General features: G+C 36.9%; 1 protein-coding gene across 1 annotated transcript; it reads right to left on the bottom strand.

Annotated features, from left to right (window-relative positions):
* Positions 1-17,786: 17,786 nt before the first annotated feature.
* LOC121171555 (olfactory receptor 10R2-like) lies at positions 17,787-18,728 on the bottom strand. Its single transcript, XM_041003284.1, has one exon. The coding sequence runs from the start codon at positions 18,726-18,728 to the stop codon at positions 17,787-17,789; it is 942 nt and encodes a 313-aa protein (XP_040859218.1).
* Positions 18,729-22,239: the final 3,511 nt, after the last annotated feature.

Genomic DNA, 22,239 nt, shown 5'->3' on the forward strand with positions numbered 1-22,239 from the left:
TAGAAACTGAGATTAAGCCGAAGGTGAGGGGTAGGCTCTCACACTAGGAGTATTTGTGTGTCTTTACCACATTAACTTCAAGTAAAAAGGTAGTGTTCATACATGAATTTTTGTGAAGGTCAGGGGTTTTCTTCAGGGAGCTCCTTCTACACTGCTTTCATTGAAACACAGATACTGTCACAATAAGTATTTGTTACAGGAGCTTTCATCTTGTTCTGTTTAATGTGTACATACTAAGCAGGAGGTATAGGATGGAGTTAATCTGGCCAGCTTTTAGTTCCAGGATTTCATTTTCATTGTACATAAAGGACAATAGATAGCTTTTGCAGAGAATACAAGCCTAATATATCGTTTCCCAAAATAAAGCAGAAATATAGCTGGACAATGAAGAACAGAAGGGAACACTTTGTTAGGGAATAAACCATCTGGAGCACGTTCTCTGGGTCTCAGAAATGGTATTTTAATTATCTTTTCCTTTTGACTTAATTTTCTTTATAATGAATTTTTTCAATGAATGAAACAAGAAAATTCTTTCATAAAAAACACCTCATTACTATTAATAATAGCTGTGGAAAGCATTATTTCTTAAATTTTATTCTTTATTGAAATGGCATATTTACAGAGACAAGAAAGTACAGAGAGAAAGATTTTCCATCTGCTGGTTCACTCGTCAAATGTTTACATCAGCTGGAGCTGAGCTGACCCGAAGCCAGGATCCAGGAGTTTCTTTCAGGTCCTCATATGGACACTGGATCCTAAGGCTTTGAGCCGTCTTCAACTGCTTTCCCAGGTCACAAGCAGGGAGCTGGATGGGAAGTGGAGCATCCAGGACATGAACTGGTACCCATATGGAATCACAGCATATGTATGCAAGGCAAAGATTTTGGTTACTGAGCCATTGTGCCAGACCAGACAGCATCATTTTTATAGGATATCAATGATGAAAGGGTATATGATCAAAGATGGCAACAGGGCCAGCACTATGGCACACAGGACCGTGAGGCCAATATCCCATATGGTGCCTGTCTGAGTTTAGGCTGCTATATTTTCACACCAATTCCTTGTTTATGTGCCTGATCAAAGATTGGAAGATGGCTTATGTACTTGCATCCTTGCCAACCAGGTGGTGTTCTAGGCTTCTGACATTGGCCTGGCCCAAGCCCAGTCATTGCTGATGTTCAGAGACAGAACCAGTAAATCAAAGTGCACAATCTCTCTCTCTCTCTCTCTCTCTCTCTCTCTCTCTCTCTTTCCCCCTCTCTCTTTGATTGTCTCTAGGTGTCCCTCTCATAAATATGCCTTTCAAATACATAACCAAACAAACAAATCTAAAAAAAAAAAGAGAGAGAGAGAGAGAGAGAGAGAGAGATGGGGCAAGAAACGTGAGAACATTGAGAGGAAAAAAATGGGTAATACAGATTTTGACAGATGGGAGTTTTTCAAGTTTCTCAAAGTATTTCTTGATTCCTATTCATCATGTCGTATCTCTAGCTAACCTCCACACATTCCACCCCCCATTAATGTGATATTCAATAATATAAATTTGAGTTATAGAATACCTGAAGCAGTTATGTAAAATCACTTGGAGTGTTTAGCTTATTTTATAGAAAATACTGTTAACAAAATAGAAAACATCTACAAGATAATTCAGGGGAAGATACGCAGGATTTTGAGGAGTCAGTGGATTCTGGTAGATTACATTTTGGCTCTGGTTTACCTCAATTTTTTTTCTATTCACCTAGAGATCTTTGCCCACTTCCTATACATTCTTGGTAAACCAAACAGCAACCGCAAAATCTGGCTACTGTGGATCTCACCATAAAGATAACTGAAATTTGCATTTATTTTTCATTATTTAACACTTTCCTCTCATATGCTTGTGTTATATAACCTCTGTTTTTCCACAGATCTGAATGTGTGTTAGTTTATAAATCCACAATATCTTAAAATAAATTGATTTTTTAAAACTTTGCTGAATTGACTATAAAACATTTAATAATAAAGATTTAATTATGCATTATATGACATCTTTTAAAGGACATAAATAAAAAGAATTAGTCAAAATCATCAGAGGATTCAATTTACTGAATTTTAAGCATCGTAAGGAGATTTATGAAATTAGAGATCTGATTTACGACCTATTAAATAGCCATATTACATTATTAATTTTTATGCTCATGAGATAATTTGTCATAGAAATTGTACAACAAAAACCAGATGCATTTCTCATAAATTCTCTGTCGTCCCCCTCACCTCACGCCTACTCTGGCAGTTTACTGATTCATACATCATCTGATGAATAGCAAAGCAGATGCCAGCAGGATCTTTCTTGAGAGTGTAATTTATTTACTTTCACAGTTTCCATCTCTAAGTTCTGTTTAGTAGATTGTTTGCCCATAAATGTTATTACAACAGGATGCAATAAGAGCAGATCTGTAAATAAAGACAGCTCATTTAGATGCTTTCTCATTTTTACTTCTTCGTGTCTTGTTAGAGTTTTCTAACACGGTTTTCTCACCACGTCATGCTTTCATCTGACATTTGGAAACACAGGATGAATAAACTAAGGACTGCTTCTCTTTTGTTGTTGTTGTTCTCAGTTGCTTAGGGAAGACTTTCTAAAACAATCAATCTTCTTTCTAAAGATAGTGGATAGGAAATAAAGAGCTATAGGTTCTGGGGAGGCTAGTTTACGGCATCCTTTGGAAATTCTTGTTCAGTCTGTTATAATCCAAATCCAGTTAGTGATACTCTACTTTATGTTCCCCAAGTCTACAGTGTCTGCTGGTTATCAAGCATGTGTAGAAATACGTATCTGCCTTCTCCACACACAATCACTAAGTCACTAGCTAGCTCATGGGTTGGCTAGCACATTTCTAAAGTTATCACTGACAGTTCTGTCCCAGTAGATCCAAATATTATTTTTTCTGAATTTCCCATATGAAAAAAAAATCTAGGGATATTTTCCTGGATTCCTTCTCACATAAATGGTAGACTCTAGCAAAAAGCAAAAGTTTTATACTTAAATACAACCCATAAGTAATATTACCACAATGATTTCTATTTTGGGGAAGTTGTATTCTTCTCATTCCTTTCTACAACTGACATCTCAATACCAGACTGCTTGTGTCTGCACCTCCTCTACAGAGAGTTCTTACAATTATTCCCCAAGCACCATCGGAAAACTTTTATTTTGTCTCTTATTAGCTAAGGCCCCAGTACGTGGGTTGATTTTTATGCTTTCTGAAACTCTAGGGAATCATTAGGGCAACATCCATTTTGGACCAGTTCCATTATTCTCCAACAGTTCCAAGTCTCAATTAGCAAAGGGTAGGCGGAAAGCACCATGGTTTCTAATGCTCACAGTTCCATTAGAGGAAAAGTGGAACATAAAAAAAATTTGTCATTGACAATTAGCTGGTCATTTCTCAGGTTCCCTGTTGACTCATTAGAATCTGGAGGCTGCTGCAAATTTTAAAAAAGGGGAGTGAATACAAAACTGTTTCAGAAGGGAGCTGCCTTGCTGTCTTTTTTGAAGTCGTTTTGTCAGGGAGATGCTCTCTGGCTCCTTGGTTTTCCCCAGGAAAAAACAAAGACTTGTTTCTTCATGGCTGAAGGAGAAGCAAAGGTCTCCCCTTAAATCTACTTTTATTTGAAACCGGTAAATGCAGCTGCTGTAGCGAGGCAAGCAGCATGAAAGCACTGCATGAAGCTGTAGGAATAAAACTGCTATTTTTGCTGGTAAAGCTGAAAGTTCTAAAGACAGTACAGAGCGTATCTGTCGGCTGAGGAAAAGGAGGTTCAGAGGCGGGTGAGATGTGAGCTTCTCCTTATGCTAAGGCTTACGCAGGTGAAAAGCCTTCCAACCATAGGCAGCAAATGGAACAAGGAAAGTCTTGGGGGAAATTCTGGAAGAGTTAGGTAATCTCCCCTTCCGAATTATTTGTCCCTGCAATAAAACAGAAGATCATGGTGGCTAAGGAAAACAAATAAGTGCCGATTTATACTGTTTATCCTTCTTTCTGTACTCTGAATTTGAAATGAGGTTGTAAGTTGAGCTCTTTGGGGTGATATTGTGGCTTAGTTGTGATTAGGTTGCAACCTGCAGTGCCAATACTCCCAAGTATTCTGGTTTGAGTCCAGTTGTGCCACTCTGATATAGCTCCAGGCTAAAATGCCTGCGAAAGCAGTTGAAGATAGCTCAGGTTGTTGAGCCTCTGCACCCACGTAGCAGATCCTGATGAAGCTCCTGGCTTTGAACTTCAGCATGATTCAGCCCTGATCATTGCTCACTGCTGCCAGTTGGGAAATGAACCTGTGGATGGATCTCTCTCTCTCTCTCTCTCTCTCTCTCTCTCTCTCTCTCTTTCTGCCTTTCAAATAAATAAATAAACCTCTTTTTAAAATGAGCTCTTGATTGAGGAAGTTAGGCACTACAAATCCTAGGTGTTTATGCTTGCTGGAAGCTGTTATTTTCTTCTTCTGAAGTACCAGGATTTCCAGGATGAATCCTGTTGAATGACAGAATTGGAAACACAGCCCCAGATTCTTCCCCCAGCCGACCCTGTCAGTGTCTCCCAGCAGAGATGCTCCTATCAGATGTTGCCAGCAGTTGGCCACAGAGCAGCAGAAAAATCCAGATGAAAGAATTTATGTCTTGGTCTTTTTTCTTTCCAATTATATTGACTATTTTCACAGGTTCTTTCCCATGGCAGCAGCACAGCTTCCAGCAACCCCCTGTTGTTCACAGTAGTTCCCTTCACAGCAGCTGATTTCATGGGTGTTTGAAAATCTGGTTTGCTCAGTGCCCTTTCCCAAATAACCTCTCCACGGGATACTAGCTCATTACCCTGCCTGGTGTTGTTGTGTAATTCTTTAAATTAGATCTCTAAAATGTCAGAGCAGGAGTAAATCTGAAAAAACACACTGCAATTTGTCACATTTATATAACCATTTCTCAATACCACTGCTGTAAGCTCAAAGAGATGTCCTCACTGTCTCATGACTTGAGGCCACTTTCCTAGAAATGTAATCACATCCCTGCCATTCCACCCCCACCTTTATTTTATTTTATTTTATTTTAGGTATTAGGAGGCGCTTTATTCCAGCAGGGTAGAAACAGGAGCCAGGATGGAGGGTTGGAAAACTAGAAGGGACATGTCTCCTGTCATGATGGCAGGATGAGAGGCTGTCAGGGCAGGGGAATGGGGCAAGATGGAGGATGGGGGAGAGCCAGGTATAAAGGGAAGGGAAGGGGAAGAAGCGGAAGAGAAGAGAGAGCACTCCTGCCTGTTAAAACCAGAGTTGAGCTTTACATTTCCAAGAAAAAGAAAAAAAAACACCCTTGTATGTAGCGTATTCCATGTCACATATAACAATATGTTCATGTTGATGACAAAGAACAGTCTTTAATTCCATATTCAGAGAAAGGTATCCAAATTGTCTTCAATCTGAGACACGCTCTCTAAGAAATTCTATCCACAAATTCCACATCTCACTCTCATGATGTCCTGTTTCAAGCCCAGAATTCAACACCACTCTAAGGTGGATATCTTAATTTTACCAGGTAATCAGATTTCTCTATCAAGTATTATTATTATATATAATATGAGGCACATGTGTCAGTTATATTTTGCAGCAGTTTCTATAGGAAAACTATTCTTATGGTTACATTCTTTATGCTTTTGTGAGGTGAACGCTTCTCAACATATTTTTTTCTTTTGCTTCTTGTTTTTTATTCCAGAGGGAAGAGGTGAAAAAAATTCAGAAATGCTGAATAATCATTAAAGACAAAATAAAGGACATTAGGTGAATACAAACATCATAATGCATATAAAAATGAAGCTAAAGCTGTATTTTATATATTGTGAATTTAAAAAGTCAATGCATTTCTGGTGCATTAGAGGAAATTCTGAATTTTTTTTAAAAAAGCGAATATTATAGAATGAGATGAATTATTACAGAATATGTGTATACTACAAACAACTAATAAGATGTATTGTTTAACTTGGTCAGTTTGTCCAGGTTACAAAGTGATTAGAAATTTTATAAAACTTTATCCCATATGCGTTTGCCAAGGTGTTTCTAACATATGCATTGACACACTGAGGACAACAGCCCTCCTTCCCAACAGATAGGTCCCATCCAATCCATGGGAAACCTGAATGAAACAAAAAGGCTGTTAGGACAGATTCTCTCTGCTCTCACCTCTCTTCAAACTAGTAAATCAATCTTGCATCTTTGAGTTCACCCCGACTTGAATTCACGTCCGTGGCTCTCAGTTCTCAGGCCTTGGGAACTGGACTACAGCCAGACTGCCTGCAGATGTGAGACTTTTCTTAAGACAAATTCGTTCTGCATCTCTCTCTCCCCTACTTGTTTCAGTGGGATCATATAGAATCACGTTTAATATGATGAATACACATCTTTGAATGATTACATGTTTACATATGTATTTACACATACATACCGTATCCACACCGTTTTGTCTTTCCACTGAACTCAAGCCTACACATAGAAATACTCCATACATAAATAATAGAGAAAAGAGGACATCTGAAAAATTACGTTATAAGGAGAAGCATGTGATTACCTAATACTTTGTTTTTAAATAAAACAACCAATATAATAGAACCAAGCGTATGGATACAGATTCCCTTTGTTTACAAATGCACTTGGAAGTTCCAGACAGACATGAGTTTATGCTTCAATATGCAAACTGCATTATGTCTCAACTTCTGAAAAATAGCTTTATCTATAATTTGCTTTTTCTTCCTAAAAGTTATCACAATTTATGTGCGATTATGATTATATTTTATATTACTTTCCATTTATATTCCTTTTCATACTTCTGTTTTCTGTCAGTCTCTATAAGAGGGTTTTCATTCACATTTTGAATTGTTTTGGGCACATGTCTGACAATATTATCAGATGCATGATAGACATGTCATACATATTTGTTGAATGGATCAATGAACAAGAAGTATTTTTCTTATATTTTACTTCACTTGATATGACTGTCAGTGCTATATTTCTTTTTCCTTGAGCTGACTTTATCCTAATAATGGGAAAAATGGAGACTTAAATTTTTGAATACATTATTTGTGATGCAGTTCAAAAGTCTGTGAGATTTCCAGTTTCATGCCTCTACATACGGATTTTAAAAAGGCATTTTCTGTAGACATTAAAAAACATGTGACTGAATTCAAAGGTTTTTTGTTTATTCTAATCCTTATTGCAAGAATAAGTTAAGTAAGTTTGATCTTTCAACAGAAGTATTTCGTATGATTTTGGGGGGTATATAGTAAGTCGTGCAAATAATATATGGGTGGGAAATCCAACTCAATCTGGATTCAATAAATAACAAAGGATTATTAAATCACCTATATTTACACATACCCCAAAACATGAAATGTTAATTGTGAATTAAGACTAGCATCACAAAAGTTGCATTTTTCCTGGTTATAGTTTTTTCAAATTTTGATTTTATCCTTTTCTTGAGGTAGTTATAATATAATAAAATGTAAAAATATTTTTTTTATTTTATTTTGAGTCTTTAGAAAGGCACACTTATAGAAACTCAAATGTTTACACTACAGAGATAAAAGTGCGGCTCAGTTTCTGGTAGATCAACAGACTTTTAAATGGTTGTCATTTATTCTTGTAATCAAGAATTCTAATGGCACTTTTCCAAAGCTTTCTAATGATTTGGATGTCTGTAATCTTTTAAGCTAAATTTTCTTCATGAAATGTTATGTTTATTGTGTTTTCCAACCAAATAAATGATTAAGTGATACTTAGGAAAAATGTAAATAATATGAAATGCTTTATTAAAATTCTCAGATCAAAATTTGTAAAACTAAACAAATGGGAATTTTGCTTTTAGTCTTATTGATTAGTTCTCCTTGGGATCAATTTTTAAAAAATAATAACTAAAATGTCTGGAAAAAAACCACAATGGGCAACTAGTTAAGAATGATAGAGTCACAATAAAAACACAGATTTTGGACTGTATTCAATATTTGGAAAAATACACACAAAATGAGAACGCCTTCAATGCAATTTTTGTTTTGAACAAGGCCAACAGTTAGCACTCTTGTTGAAACAGCAAAAACACAGAACAAATATTAAGCTTCCTGGCATGAAAAATCTAGAACACAGAGGTACATATTTGGGGTCGCCATCAAGACTCCAGTTAGGATCCCAGTACCCACTGAAGAGTGCTACAGCTCTACACCTGCAACTGGCTCGCAAGTCTAGCTCCCTGCTAACACACCATGGTAAGCAACGGCGATTACTGGAACTTTACTCTTTCTCTTTTAACTCTGCCATCCAAATAAACTATATTACAATTAAATTTATGAAAATATAATTCAAATATGATGTATTTTATAAAGATTAGAGGAGATAATTAAAGGAACTATACATTTGGCATGAGGAGACCCATTTGGAAAAGAGAGGGGCAGAGAGACTGATTTGTGTTCTATTTATTGTTTCATCCAAATTTCATATTTTTGGCATTTCTCCTGAATTCAGACACATGGAATATACTCAAAATAGTCCATAAGTGTGAAATAATTGAATAGATATATGTATCATTAACCCAAAGAACAAATTTCAGGTTTTATAAATGAAGTTATCTGTTGTCTATAAATTAAAAAGGCCAACAATCATCAGATAGGCATAAATAATCCAACATAATATCTATCAGATCTCGGGTAAAATTCTAAATGAAACATGACTATTTTAATGAAAGAAAATAGTAAAAGTAGATCCAATGTGATATAACTTAACAGTGGAATAAGTAAACCAAGACTATAAAATAGTTATGATTACTGTGACCTATTATATAAAGGAAAATATGCTTATAAACTATACCAGCTACGTGAGGGGTTAACATACAGAAAATTAAACTCTTCTGGTCTATTTCAAAAAGACTATTTTCATCTCTGTGCTCATCTAAAGTACTGCAATTTGTTAATTGAATCATGGGATTATAACAAAGCCTTTTCATCCCTATAAATCCATGACTTATAACACTATTAGTGGATTTCTCTGCAGAAGACATGCAGACAAAAAAGGGAGAGGGTGACATATCCAAAGTGCTTAAAAGCAGAACTTGTTGATCAAGAACACTCACCTTAATTCTAAGAGTAGAAAAATACATAACGAAGAAACCGATTTAATATCCTTGAGCAGCACAGATGCAAAGATACACATCCAAATCCTAGGATAGTCAAATCCAACAACACATTAGAAAGATCAGTAATGTGGACCAAGTCAATTTATCTCTGATATAGAGGGAGAGTTCAATATACACGAATCAGTAAATGTATTACATCACCTTAACAAATTGAATAAACACAGTATGCACATCAAAGGAACATTTCTTAACACAACCAGGGCAATGTATGACAAACCCACAGCCTGCATCATGTTGAACAGATAAAAGTTGGAAGCAGTTACACTAAGATCTAGAATCAGACGAGGATGCCCATTTTCACTGTTGCTATTCAATGCAGTTCTTTTTTTTTTTAAGATTTATTTTATTTTTATTGGAAAGGCAGATATACAGAGAGGAGAGACAGAGAGGAAGATCTTCCGTCCGATGATTCACTCCCCAAGTGAGCCGCAACGGCAGATGCTATGCCAATCCGAAGCCAGGAACCAGGAACTTCTTCCAGGTATCCCACACAGGTGCAGGGTCCCAAAGACTTGGGCCGTCCTCGACTGCTTTCCCGGGCCACAGGCAGGGAGCTGGATGGGAAGTGGGGCCACTGGGATTAGAACCGGCGCCCATATGGGATCCCAGGCGTGCAAGGCAAGGACGTTAACCACTGCGCCACTGCGCCGGGCCCTCAATGCAGTTCTGAAAGTTTTAGCCAAAACCATTGCGAAAGAAAAAGAAATTAAATGGATGCAAATTAGAAAGGAAAAAGTCATGTTATCCCTATTTGCAAATCACATGATCCTACAAAGAGAAACCAAGAGACTCCACTAAGAGACTATCTAAATGCATAACAGATTTGGCATTGTTGCAAGATATAAAATCAACATACCAAAAACAATAGAATTTGTATATACAGACAATGCCATTACTGAGCAAAAACTTGAGCATCAGAAACATCAAATCATGGGAAAATAAAATACAATTAAGGTAAACATGACAAATACAGCATATTTTAATGGTGATGTGTGAGTAAATCACATTTAATTCTAATGTACAACATATAAGGCAAACGTGCTAAAAATTAATTTAACTACATACATCTGCTAATACACGCCCCCAAACAGCTGGGGCTGGAACAGACTTAACCCTGGAAGCCACACCTCAGTCTAAATGGGTGGCTAAGACCCGGTGATTTGAGCTCTGATCTCTGGCTTCTCAGAGGGAGCATGTGCAAGGAGCCAGAGTGTGAGCAGAGTCAGAACATGAATCTAGCTAACCTGGCACAATGTGCAGACATTTTAACTGCTGTCAAAACGCTCTAGAAGTATCTGTGTCTCAATCGCGCTCGCAGCTTTGTATGTGTCCTTATTTGTCAAAATAGAAAACATATCAAACTATTTCCTGACACTTCAAAAACATGAAAAAGACAAAAGATAAGTTTATTTTTGATATATGAAGATGAAGGTTTATTAAGTGAATGGTAAAGATGTTATATGGAGGATCATTGAGTACTCCCTATGGAATCACATACCCTCATGTGCATTATGTGTATCATAAAAAGATCATTTGCCCAAACATTTTTAAATACACACAAAATTGCTTCATTTTACTGTTCGTAAACTGTGTCAGAGTATGTTTGGTAAAAAAATACAACAAGTGGGCCCGGCACCGTGACCTAGCAGCTAAAATCCTCACCTTGAACACGCCGGGATCCCATGTGGGCACCAGTTCTAATCCCGGCAGCTCCACTTCCCACCCAGCTCCCTGCTTGTGGCCTGGGAAAGCAGTCAAGGATGGCCCAAAGCCTTGGGACCCTGCACCTGCGTGGGAGACCTGGAAGAGGTTTTTGGTTCCCAGCTTTGGACTGGCGCAGCACCAGCCGATAAAATGGAGTCACTTGGGGAGTGAATCATCAGATGGAAGATCTTCCTCTCTGTCTTTCCTCCTCTCTGTAGATCTGGCGTTGTAATAAAAAATAAATAAATCTTTAAAAAAATATATAACAAGTGAATGAATTTTTACTAATGTTGCAAAACTTGATCTTTGTTTAGAAAAATATATATTAGACTAGACACACAAAAAAACTAAACAGAAAAAGTGCAAACTAAATCTAAAATTTGGAAGCCTATGTCTTTCAAAAAGACATGAGAAGTGGTAGTCACACTTCTAAGGCGAGTACTCTGTGTGTGTGTGTGTGTGTGTACTGAGAGAGAGACTGAAACTGAAATTTAATCCTGCACAGATAAACAAGTAGTTAAGATTCCGTAACTTAAAAAACTGTATTTTTACAATAGGTAGATTAGGAAGATGTGTGCTGAATACATGGATAGCTCATAGACAAGTGGAAATCATGACAATTAGATATTACATTAATACAACATGAAATTAAATAAAATATTATTAGCCACACTAAATGATTAATACATTAAAAAAAGGATAAAGAAAACAGAATAAAAACCAAGATTAATAGAAAAAACAAGAATGAAGAAAAACAGAATAAAACTGGGAATATGGAAAGTTGGAGAAGATTTGAAGTAACTTGTCCTATGTCACACACCCATTTTGAAAGATAGTTAAGCAATGTTCAAGAGCAATGATATGGTTAGGAATGTAAGAGAGAGAATAAAACACAAGTCTGCAAAAGCCTGCTCATTATAATTTATTTATACTACACAAAAGTTGGCATCAAGTCAAATGTCTATCAGTAATAAATAAGTGTATTTTGCATATTGATTCAGAACAAACCAATGCAAAAATAAATTATATGCAACACACAAGAAAAACCATTAAATATTCTGATAAAATTAAATTCATAAAATTTCACTGGTGCATATACACCTAAGTCATTAAATGTATGTGTTTCTAACTCACAAAATACAAATTGAATTAGTTTGCTAATCAATAAAGTACTCCCCAGAACTGTTATGCAGTTGATAAAACCTCTGCCTACAGCGCTGGAATTCAATGTAGACACCGATTCAAGTCCCTGATGCTCAACTTTCAATCTGGCTCTCTGCTAATGTTTCTGGAACAGTAGTGAAGATGGCTCACTCATTTGAGTCCCTGCATACTCATGGGAGACCCAGGAAAGGTCCTGGCTCTAACCCAGCTCCAGCCAGTGCAGCTATTTTGGAAAAGAACCAGCAAAAGAAGGATTCTCTCTCTCTCTAAGTCTACCTGACAAACAAAGACAATTAAGTGTTTAAGAATATCAATAGTGTATTGTTTCTAGTTAGAGAGTCAGGGGAATATTTTAATTCTTGATTAGTATGATGGTTAAGTGGGTAAATATCTGAATGTAAGTAAAACATCCAATAGCTTACAATTCAAACACTCGAAATTTATTTATGTACATAAGGTTTTAATTTTTAAAGTAAAATGAAGGAAAATTTAAATCCCTATAGCCACATTTTAAAACGCAGTCAACAAAATGAACTCAAGGAATTCAAAATACAGTGCAATATTTACATCATAAAAAAGAAAGTGGGTAAAAGAACTACTCTGGTAATATCTGGAGAATGATGAAAAATTAATCCCAAATGGTAATAATTTAAAAATCAGCTGATTAATCTGAGAACAACAGACAAGGACAATGTAGGTGCTTGGAATAATACTTGAGTATATTCTGATGACAACACAAGAGGGAGCTAGACCACTACAGAAACAGAAAAGGTCTTTCTAATACTCAAAACGCCAGTATTACCTAAGTATAAATTTTGAAAAAGGTTATCCTCATATTAAATATGAAGTTACTATGAGGATATTAATTATATCATTCTGTGCATTTCTTCTTGTGTTTCCCCTGACACTTCTGTGTGATACATTTCTGACATCTTCAAAGGTTTGGTAACGTTTGAATGCTCAAATATATTCCCAAATCTTCCCTTATATTCTAAAAAGTTTGGGCTGTTTCCTGGCAGCTGTTGGGAACATGGGGGTTCTGGCATGGAAGATTAGCCAAGCAATGCTTATCATTGTGCAATCATGCCTCACGTCTCAGTCATGTTTCCCAGAAACATTTTTCCTGTTTCCTGAGATGTGTGAGGTTGGTTGTCAACCTGGTGGCTAAGTACAAGAGAGAGGTTTGTGTTTTACACTCTTCCAGGAACACTCACATTTAACCCGAGGATGGAGTGCGGCTCCTCATGACCATCTCAGCTTTGCCGAGTATCTGCAGTGGAGTTCTTTGCTTTAATTGCCATAAAAGCAAGCTCCTGCTTTAACATAGCATGGACTATATGGAAAGCACGGCAGTTCCAAGAAATATCTACAGTCTACTGCTGCTCCTGGAGATTATTTTCTTGGCTGAAGAGACAGACTCAGAAATGGAATTTGGGTAGAAGGCAACTTTTATAGAATTTGAACTGACTGTGATAACACACACACACATTTGTGGACACATCTTTTGGAACAAGGGACAGAATCAGATAGGGTTCATTTCATTTTTATAGCACTTCATATTTATTGTGTTTTATGCCCTTTTTTGAAATGGAAAAAGGAAACTGGTCTGCTACTGTGGAGGATTTGAGAAATACTGATCAAGTCCCGAGGTGCCTTGTTCAGACAGTAAGCCTGTCTTACTCTCTGGTGACAGCTGGGTGACCCAAATATAAAGGCAATTTCCAAATACAGTTCCAAGATATGAATTAATTTGCCTTTGGTTGGTTTATTATTTGTGCTAGTGTACTTTGAAATTCTCCTCCTTTCTGCCTAGAGCCTTGTTAATTGTCCTTACTTCCTGTATAATTGTTTCAATATCCCCTATTTGTTTTCATGATGAGTGAGTCTACGTGTTTCTACAGCTCTGTTATTATTTCGGTGTGTTTGAGGGTTAAATATATATGGTTGAATCATAAAAATGTTATTCAAATTTTAACAAGATTCCACTAAATTTAGTTGTAGTCAATACTGCTAGAACTATACTGAAAGGTTAATAAACACAAATGGTGCAAAGTATTTTAGCCACTAAGAAATCATGACAGCAAATAAGCAAAGTAAATAAGGATACAACATACTTAAATAGGTTAATAAAATGTAATCAATAAAATTGAAACAATGCCTACAATATGCACACTAAAATTTTAACTTAAAAGTGTTTTATAAGGAATAATTCAGAATCTAGTAATAAAAATATAATAAAATTGTAAACATAGCACTATACCATTATAGTATTTCACTGACACAAAATAAAACTAGAAATTACTAGCAGAATTCATTTGCATAATAACTGAAACATTTATAAAGAAGAAACATTTGATTTTTAAAAGTATATTCCATGAATAAATTAAGATTGCAGATCTGTTAAGGAAAAAAAGCAACAGAAGAAAAATAATGGAAGTGACCAATGCTTATGAAGAAACGTAGTTCCTGGAGTTTCTTCATTGCTTCACTAGGAAGAATGAAAATCAATAAGAAATGCTTAATTGAAAAACCAAATAAAGGAGAAAAATAAAAACAGAGGTAGTAACTTAAAAATATAAGAAAATATTATGTGATTTTACACAATAAAACTTGATCATCTAAACAAAATTCACAGGTGAGAAAACAATTACAACATATCCTGAAAAAGATTTCACTCACGAAGTATATCATCTTCCTGTGTGAAAAATCTTAAGCAAATTTGATATAGCTGGAATATTCCTCAACACCACCAAGCCAATATATAAAAATCCCACAAGTGGCATAATACTGAATAGGGGAAAATGGGAAGCACTTCTAGTAAAACACAAAACCAGAAAAGAATGCTCACTGGCACCACTGCCATTCATTATACTTCTGGGAGTTTTAGGAATAACCATTAGGCACACCACCCCAGATAGAAAGACTTCCACTTGAAAATCAAAAATTAATAAATGCTGGTAAGGATGTAAGGGAGAAGTATATTTATCCACTGTTAGCAGGAACGTAAAATAGGACAGCCATTATGAATGACAGTGTGGACTTGAAAGTAGGTCCATGCCATGACCTAGCCATCCCAATCCTGGATATTTACCCAAACAAAGTGAAAACAGCATATGAGAGAGTTATGTGTACCCTCATGATTATTGCATGTCAATTCACAGTAGCGAAGATAAAGAGAGATACGGAGTCAACACAGGTATTCATCAACAGGTGATTGGATAAAGAAAATCTCACACACACACATGCACACACACAGAGGAATACTTCTGTGCCATTAAAAAAAGAAATCCTATCTCTTACAGTAAAATGAACGCAAATGGAAACCGTTCTACTTAGAGAAGCAAGCCATCCCCCAAAAGGCAAATGGCATGCATTTTCCCTGGTCTGTGGTAACGAAATAATAGTAATAATAATGAAGAAACACTAAAAACGCATTCATTCTTCATTAGCAAGATTGCCATCTTCATATTTGATTCTTATTTATGTTCATTTCTGTACTCCTGAGAAATAGGGTTTTATGTGATTTTTTTTTTTTTATTTTTTATCATTACCCAACAGAGTATTAAGCCTTTATTGTGAGGTGAAAGTGAGGTGAAGTGAATGTATCCTATTGTAAAAAACAAAACAACAAAAGCAAAACAATAACAAAAATAAAGGAGGCGGATGGGTGAATAAGGACAGGAGGGAGAGTAGGATGGGAAATGTCACAATGATCACAAATTTGTGTTAATAACTACATGAATGTTTTCACTTTGTATACATAAATTTTAAAATATCAAAAATAAAAGAGGAGACAGAATTATGAAAGCCACAGAAGTCATTTATGCTGAGTTTTGGAAAGCTACAAACCAAAGCTCAGCAGAGCAGGAATCTGTATTTTATGAAGTAATAGTTATCCAGTCAATAGGAGCTGGTTTTCCTTGCTGAGCTCGAGGAAAGGTTATCTGTGTAGGGAAGATGCTGGAACAAATGCACACAAGTCTCCCTCCCATACATAAAGTCCAAAGATAAGTCTGAAAGCAGGTAGCTCCCTCTTCTTAATGAAATCAATATATAAGGCAAAGCAGAATTCTTGCACCTGAGGCATGACAAGTTAATTGTCCATTCTTCCCCATACTTATGAAATACATCTTCTATGCATGGGAAGGATTAGTTCAAAGGAGTGATCAGAAAAGATATCCTGCAATGCCTGTGTTAGAGATGCTGAGAGATATATTTCTAGTGGAGTGGTCCAAAACTGTGTCCAATATGAATTGTATAGTCTATGATGTTTTAAGTTTTTTGCATAGATAGGTGATTAGTCAGAAAGATAGAATTTACTGACTAAAAATCCACAATGGCCAGGGTTAAGGCAGACAGAAACCAGGACCCAGACTCTGTCTGCGTCTCCCACCTCAGTGGAAGGAACTCAGGTTCCTGACATCTGTACACTGACTTTTCAGGCACGCTGGCAGAAAGTTAGCTTGGAAGGGAATGCACACATCAGTACTGGGTGTAACAGCCGCCCCTGGTTTTACCTACTAGACACAAAGAAGTAATAAACTTTCTTAAGTGGAAAAGGAAAATGATACTATTCCTATATTTGACATATTAACTTTAAGAATTAGACAGAAATCATGGCTTGAATGGTGACTTAGTCCATGTCTATCTTGAATCACATCGTTGCTGGGATGGAATACTGTTTCCCATCATTTTGTGTTGCAAATCAAAGCCACTTATATCTGTATACCTCATTTTAAGCTGGAATGAACAGAAACAAAGAATGTATTCGATGTTTTTGATTAAAAATATATAGAGGAGGGCCCAGCGCGGTGGCGCAAGTGGTTAATGTCCTCACCTTACACACCCGGGATCCCATATCGGCGCCGGTTCTATCCTGGCAGCCCCGCTTCCCTTCCAGCTCCCTGCCTGTGGCCCAGGAAAGCAGTCGAGGACGGCCCAAGGCTTTGGGACCCTGCACCCGCGTGGGAGACCCAGAAGAGGCTCCTGGCTTCGGATCAGCATAGCATCGGCCATTGCGCTCACTTGGGGAGTGAATCATCACACAGAAGATCTTCCTCTCTGTCTTTCCTCTCTGTATATCCGCCTTTCCAATAAAAATAAAATAAAATAAATCTTTAAAAATATATAGAGGAAATGGTCATTGCTAAGACTTTTTTGATAACTATAAATTTGTAAAATTAAAAACAGGAAAAGGAAAATTATTCTTTCATGTCAGATTACCTTTACCCTCTGAAAACATTTAAAACAATTCCATGAAAAAATTCCCACTATGTCTGCATTAATCACTATAAAATTTAAGACAAAATGGAAAGCATCTGTCCAAGCACTTGTAATTAGAAACTAAATAGATGAGCCCAGCGCAATAGCCTAGAGGCCAAGTCCTTGCCTTGCACGCACCAACTATACATGGGCACTTGTTCGTGTCCCTGCTGCTCCATTTCCCATCCAGCTCCCTGCTTGTGGCATAGGAAAGCAACAGAGGATGGCCCAAAGCCTTGGGATTCTGCATCCACATGGGAGACCTGAAAGAAGCTCCTGGCTTGGGATCAGTTCAACTCTGGCCATTGCACTCTCTAAATCTCCTTCTTTCACTTAATCTGACTCTCTGATAAAAAAGTAAATAAGTCATTTTTTAAAAAAGGAATAGTCAAAAACATTCTTGTGAGTTCATCAAACAGTTGTTCCAAATGTGTGCTACTGAAAAATGCTGAGATTACAAATTCTTCAAAGAAAAGACAGTCTTCCCAATTACTTTTTTAATAGCTACCTGCACATCCCTGTTCCTGAGACTGTATACCATGGGGTTCAACAGTGGAGTGATGATGGTGTAGGTTACTGTCACCAGCCTGTCTTTTCCCGAGATATATTTGGCTGAGGGCCGGAGGTAGACAAAGGAGGCACAGCCATAATGGACAATGACCACAATGAGGTGGGAGGCGCAGGTGGAGAAGGCTTTCCGTCTGCCTTCAGCGGATGGTATCTTCAGGATGGTGCGGACAATGAAACCATAAGAGATGCAGATAAATATGAAGGGAACAACAAGCACCAAAACCCCACAAGTGAAGATGACCAACTCACGGATGTAGGTTTCAGCACAGGCAAGCCGTATGACTGGTGAAATATCACAAAAGTAGTGGTTGATCTCGTTGGAACTACAAAAAGGAAGGCTGAAGACCAAAGTTGTTCCCACCAGGGATATGAGGAAACCACTCGCAGCACAAGTTACTGTCAGTTGTCCACACACTCTCCAGCTCATGAGAACGGGGTAGTGCAAAGGCTGGCAAATGGCGGCGTATCGATCATAGCCCATCACTCCCAGCAGCAAGCAATTGGTGACAGCAAAACCAAGAAAAAAGAACATCTGAGTGGCGCAGTTTACAAAGGAGAGCGTCCTGAGGACAGAAAAGAGGTTGATGAGCATCTTGGGCAATATAACAAGTGTGTAGAAGATCTCAGAGGTAGAGAGAACTCCTAGGAAGAAGTACATGGGGGTGTGGAGGCTGTGGTCTAAGCGGATGACTGAGATGATGGTCGCGTTCCCACTCAAGATGATCAGATAGAGGCAGAGGAAGACCACGAAGAGGACGAGCTGCATATCCCCAAGACTCGAAAAACCCAGCAGGAGGAACTCAGTGACCGAGGAGGAATTGGCCATGAAGGGTTGATCCCAAGGAACAAAACGAGTGTGATCATGTTCTTTGAAACTGAGGTATCAGATAGACAACTTCATAAAGTAGCTATGGCATCTTGTAAGGAAGAGAAAAAAAAAAAGCAAGCAGACATTAGAGAGGAAATAATATAAATGAGTCAGAAAAGAATCTAAGTTGTTGTGCACCCAAACTCCGATTTTCTCAATTATTTTAAATATTGATTTAATTCAATGAATTTAGATATTAAATTGGAGAACAAGTGTTTATGTGAAATATGCAATCACTTGCTTATGTAAAACCTGTCTTTCAGGATCCTGTCTTGCAGATTTGCATTCTCCATTAAATTGTTTTTAAAAAAGTGAGCCAAAAAACTTTATCTACCTTACTTACAGTTTTAAATAATTAAACTTTTTTTCCAGCTGCTGTGGGTAAAAGCTCTAATATCCGAGGATCCACAGTCCTACCTACTTTTTTTTTTTAAGATTTATTATTATTATTTTTTTATTGGAAAGGCGGATATACAGAGAGGAGAGAGAGGAACATCTTCCGTCCGATGATTCACTCCCCAAGTGAGCGCAACGGGCCGATACTATGCTGATCCGAAGCCAGGAGCCTCTTCCGGGTCTCCCACGCGGGTGCAGGTTCCCAAAGCTTTGGGCCGTCCTCGACTGCTTTCCCAGGCCACAGGCAGGGAGCTGGAAGGGAAGCGGGGCCGCCGGGATTAGAACCAGCGCCCATATGGGATCCCGGGCATTCAAGGCGAGAACCTTTAACCACTTGCGCCACTGCGCCGGGCCAGAGTCCTACCTACTTTTAATACATTCCCCAGCTAGGGAAATAACGATTGACTTAATTTTCTGTGTGTGTCTTAAGAATTTTCTCTTTAGTAATTGTTCTCTAAGCCCATTTCCATGCATACACTCATTAAAACAGATCTAGTGCTGCTGTCTAAAACTTAACTTTTTGACCCTAGCAAAGCAGCTATTAGATACTAGCAATCACTGTAGTCTTTTCATTAATTTTATAATTTTATATTATATTTTTCACAGCTTATAATTTACCAGACACCCTGTATCTTCCATATATACAATAATGCCCAGCAAGTGCTAAGTATTTAAGAGTTGGTGAAACATACAAGTGACCAACAATGTTACTTTCCTCTCTAAATTATTTCCAAATTTCCAGGTAAATGACATTTGTCTCTAGGGATGTTACAAAATAGTTATCTCAATATTAGCCCCCTACTTCAATCTCTTGAGACCAAAAATCTCTGACACAAAGTTTCAAATGGAAAAGCAGGAAAACCATAAACATGAATAGTATCCAAAAATTAATAGTATCTTCATTTGTAATTATTAACAGTTTCACCATTGCTACTCGAATAGGTAAAGTTGTTAATTCACTTTAAAGATAAGTTACTTCGGGGTTAAGTATTTTTCAAATAAATATATTGCTATTATCATTTGTTATTTTACTTAGAGAAAGGTTTAGTAATTTTGAAATAGAACTGGAATCACAAATTTACATTTTAATTGCCTGTTTGAAAATTATAACAAACACAAGCATGCCATACATTTGTCCAAAACATTAAGGCATCTCTAGCATTTTTCATCTTTATATTTCTACTATTCTGGAATCCTTTGGGAGGGACATTTTTTTTATTCCATCATTTTCAGTATTAACAGTGCCAAGCATGAGAAGAAAGTTGGGAGTTTCTGAAAGGAGAAAAAAAGTGCTCAGTATTTAATAGTTTCTCAATAATACTCTGACCTATAAACCTATTCTTTCATCATCACTCTTGATACCATTACAGAAACTAAAATTATAAAACAAAATGTACTGTGGCAACCTTGATTTCATTTAGCCCATGTTCAGATGTTACATAGGAAAATATGTGGTAAACAGGAGATAGTGCCTTGAGCCTGAAAGGCAGGGGACGTCAGGGTGAAAGAGAAGCTTTCAAAGATGAGTAGTGTGGGAAGACGACACACAGAACAGGGTGAGTAGACTACCTTCTTAACAAGTGGAAGCAATGAGCTCACTCTCCATGTGGTCCTTTTCTGACTCTCCATCCCCTATAGGATACAGTCTGACGTCCTCAAACTGGAACACGTAACAGTTGATTCTCTTTCCCTGTCTAGAATTGCAGATTTCATCCCATAATTTTCATTGTGTAAGAACTACGCTGAAAGAGCTTGCTACAGATGCCTTTATTATGTTAAAGTCCTAGCCAAAAAAAAAGTTGTAACTTTCAATAACCTTTTCTTTGCATCTCTGGACTTTCACTTTTCAAAGCTCAAAAGCCATCAGTTATTGAACTTTACCTATCTAATCAAAGAAGAGTTTACTGGTTTTTTTTTTTTCAGTCTATGTAAAAGTTTCATGTGTTTATCAAACACTTGATATAGGGTATTCAAATTATTTTCCTCTGTATTTCATATAGTCTTGAAATTCTCAAGGATACATATTTTTGCCTCATTCCCTTTATACATTTGGAATTTAATGCAGGTTCATATAAAAGAATAATAAGCATTTGATCAATGAATAAATCAAAAGTTATATTAATGATTCAATAATGATTTTAGTTAACTCATCCTAGAGGTACTTGGTCAGCCCCTGTGTACTACTGTGTGCCTTTAGGGTGAAAAAATCTCACATTCTCCATAGTGCAAATGTTTCCTGTGTATTCTTTTAGTTTTCTTCGTACACATGTATATGTATGTAAGATATATATTGCATCTTTGCTTTGAACAATGTTTATCCTACATTATTTCATTTTTGTTTAGCCACTATTCAGTTCAAGCCTTCATTTTTCACTATCTACCTGCCCTTCTGTCACGTGAACAGGTTTCCTATACTTTCCACAACTAGTAACTAAGGAGAGATAAATCACTAACGCTTGAGAAAATGCTACAAATTTTAAATTTGACATACAAAGACATAACTCAGTTGTCACTTCTCTACTCTTTTAAATAAGGTAATCAAAGTCGCTACATACAATTTTTGGTTTCCTCATACTGGAGATCCAGTGCCTTTAGGCCCTCATCTTTGTTCACTCTCTGATAATAATTGGAAACATTTGATATGGCCTCGGGTAAAATTTAATAGTTATCTTCTCTGTCTTTGTACCACTGCGCATTTATTCCACCTTCTAGAACTCCCAACATAAGCATATGAAATCTGCATGAAACTCAATTATAAAATAAAGAAATATTTGCACAAAACAAACAAAAAAAGCTGCATTATTCCACAGATAAAGTCACCTGTGCATTTTCTCCATGGATAGTACAGGCGGGGTCTCAATGTGTATCACCAGTGATCTGTGTTTTAAACCTTCGCCATTGTCTCAGCAACTTGATTGGTAATTGTGATTCCCACTTCCGTGGAGAGGTAATTATGCTCCGTAAGTGTCCATTACTTCTCTTATAAACAGGTAAACCATGATCATATCCTAGGAGAATTTCTCGTCTAAAGAGAAGACCTTTTACATTATACAATGGAAATTAGCTAACTTTC

The sequence above is a fragment of the Ochotona curzoniae genome, unplaced genomic scaffold (assembly GCF_017591425.1).
Source record: "Ochotona curzoniae isolate NIBS_2020 unplaced genomic scaffold, NIBS_Ocur_1.0 scaffold_2683, whole genome shotgun sequence".
NCBI classification, from domain to species: Eukaryota; Metazoa; Chordata; class Mammalia; order Lagomorpha; family Ochotonidae; genus Ochotona; species Ochotona curzoniae.

Bases quoted from the DNA above. Each gene is read 5' to 3' on its own strand.
- LOC121171555 (XM_041003284.1), bottom strand. From the start codon at position 18,728: ATGGCCAATTCCTCCTCGGTCACTGAGTTCCTCCTGCTGGGTTTTTCG.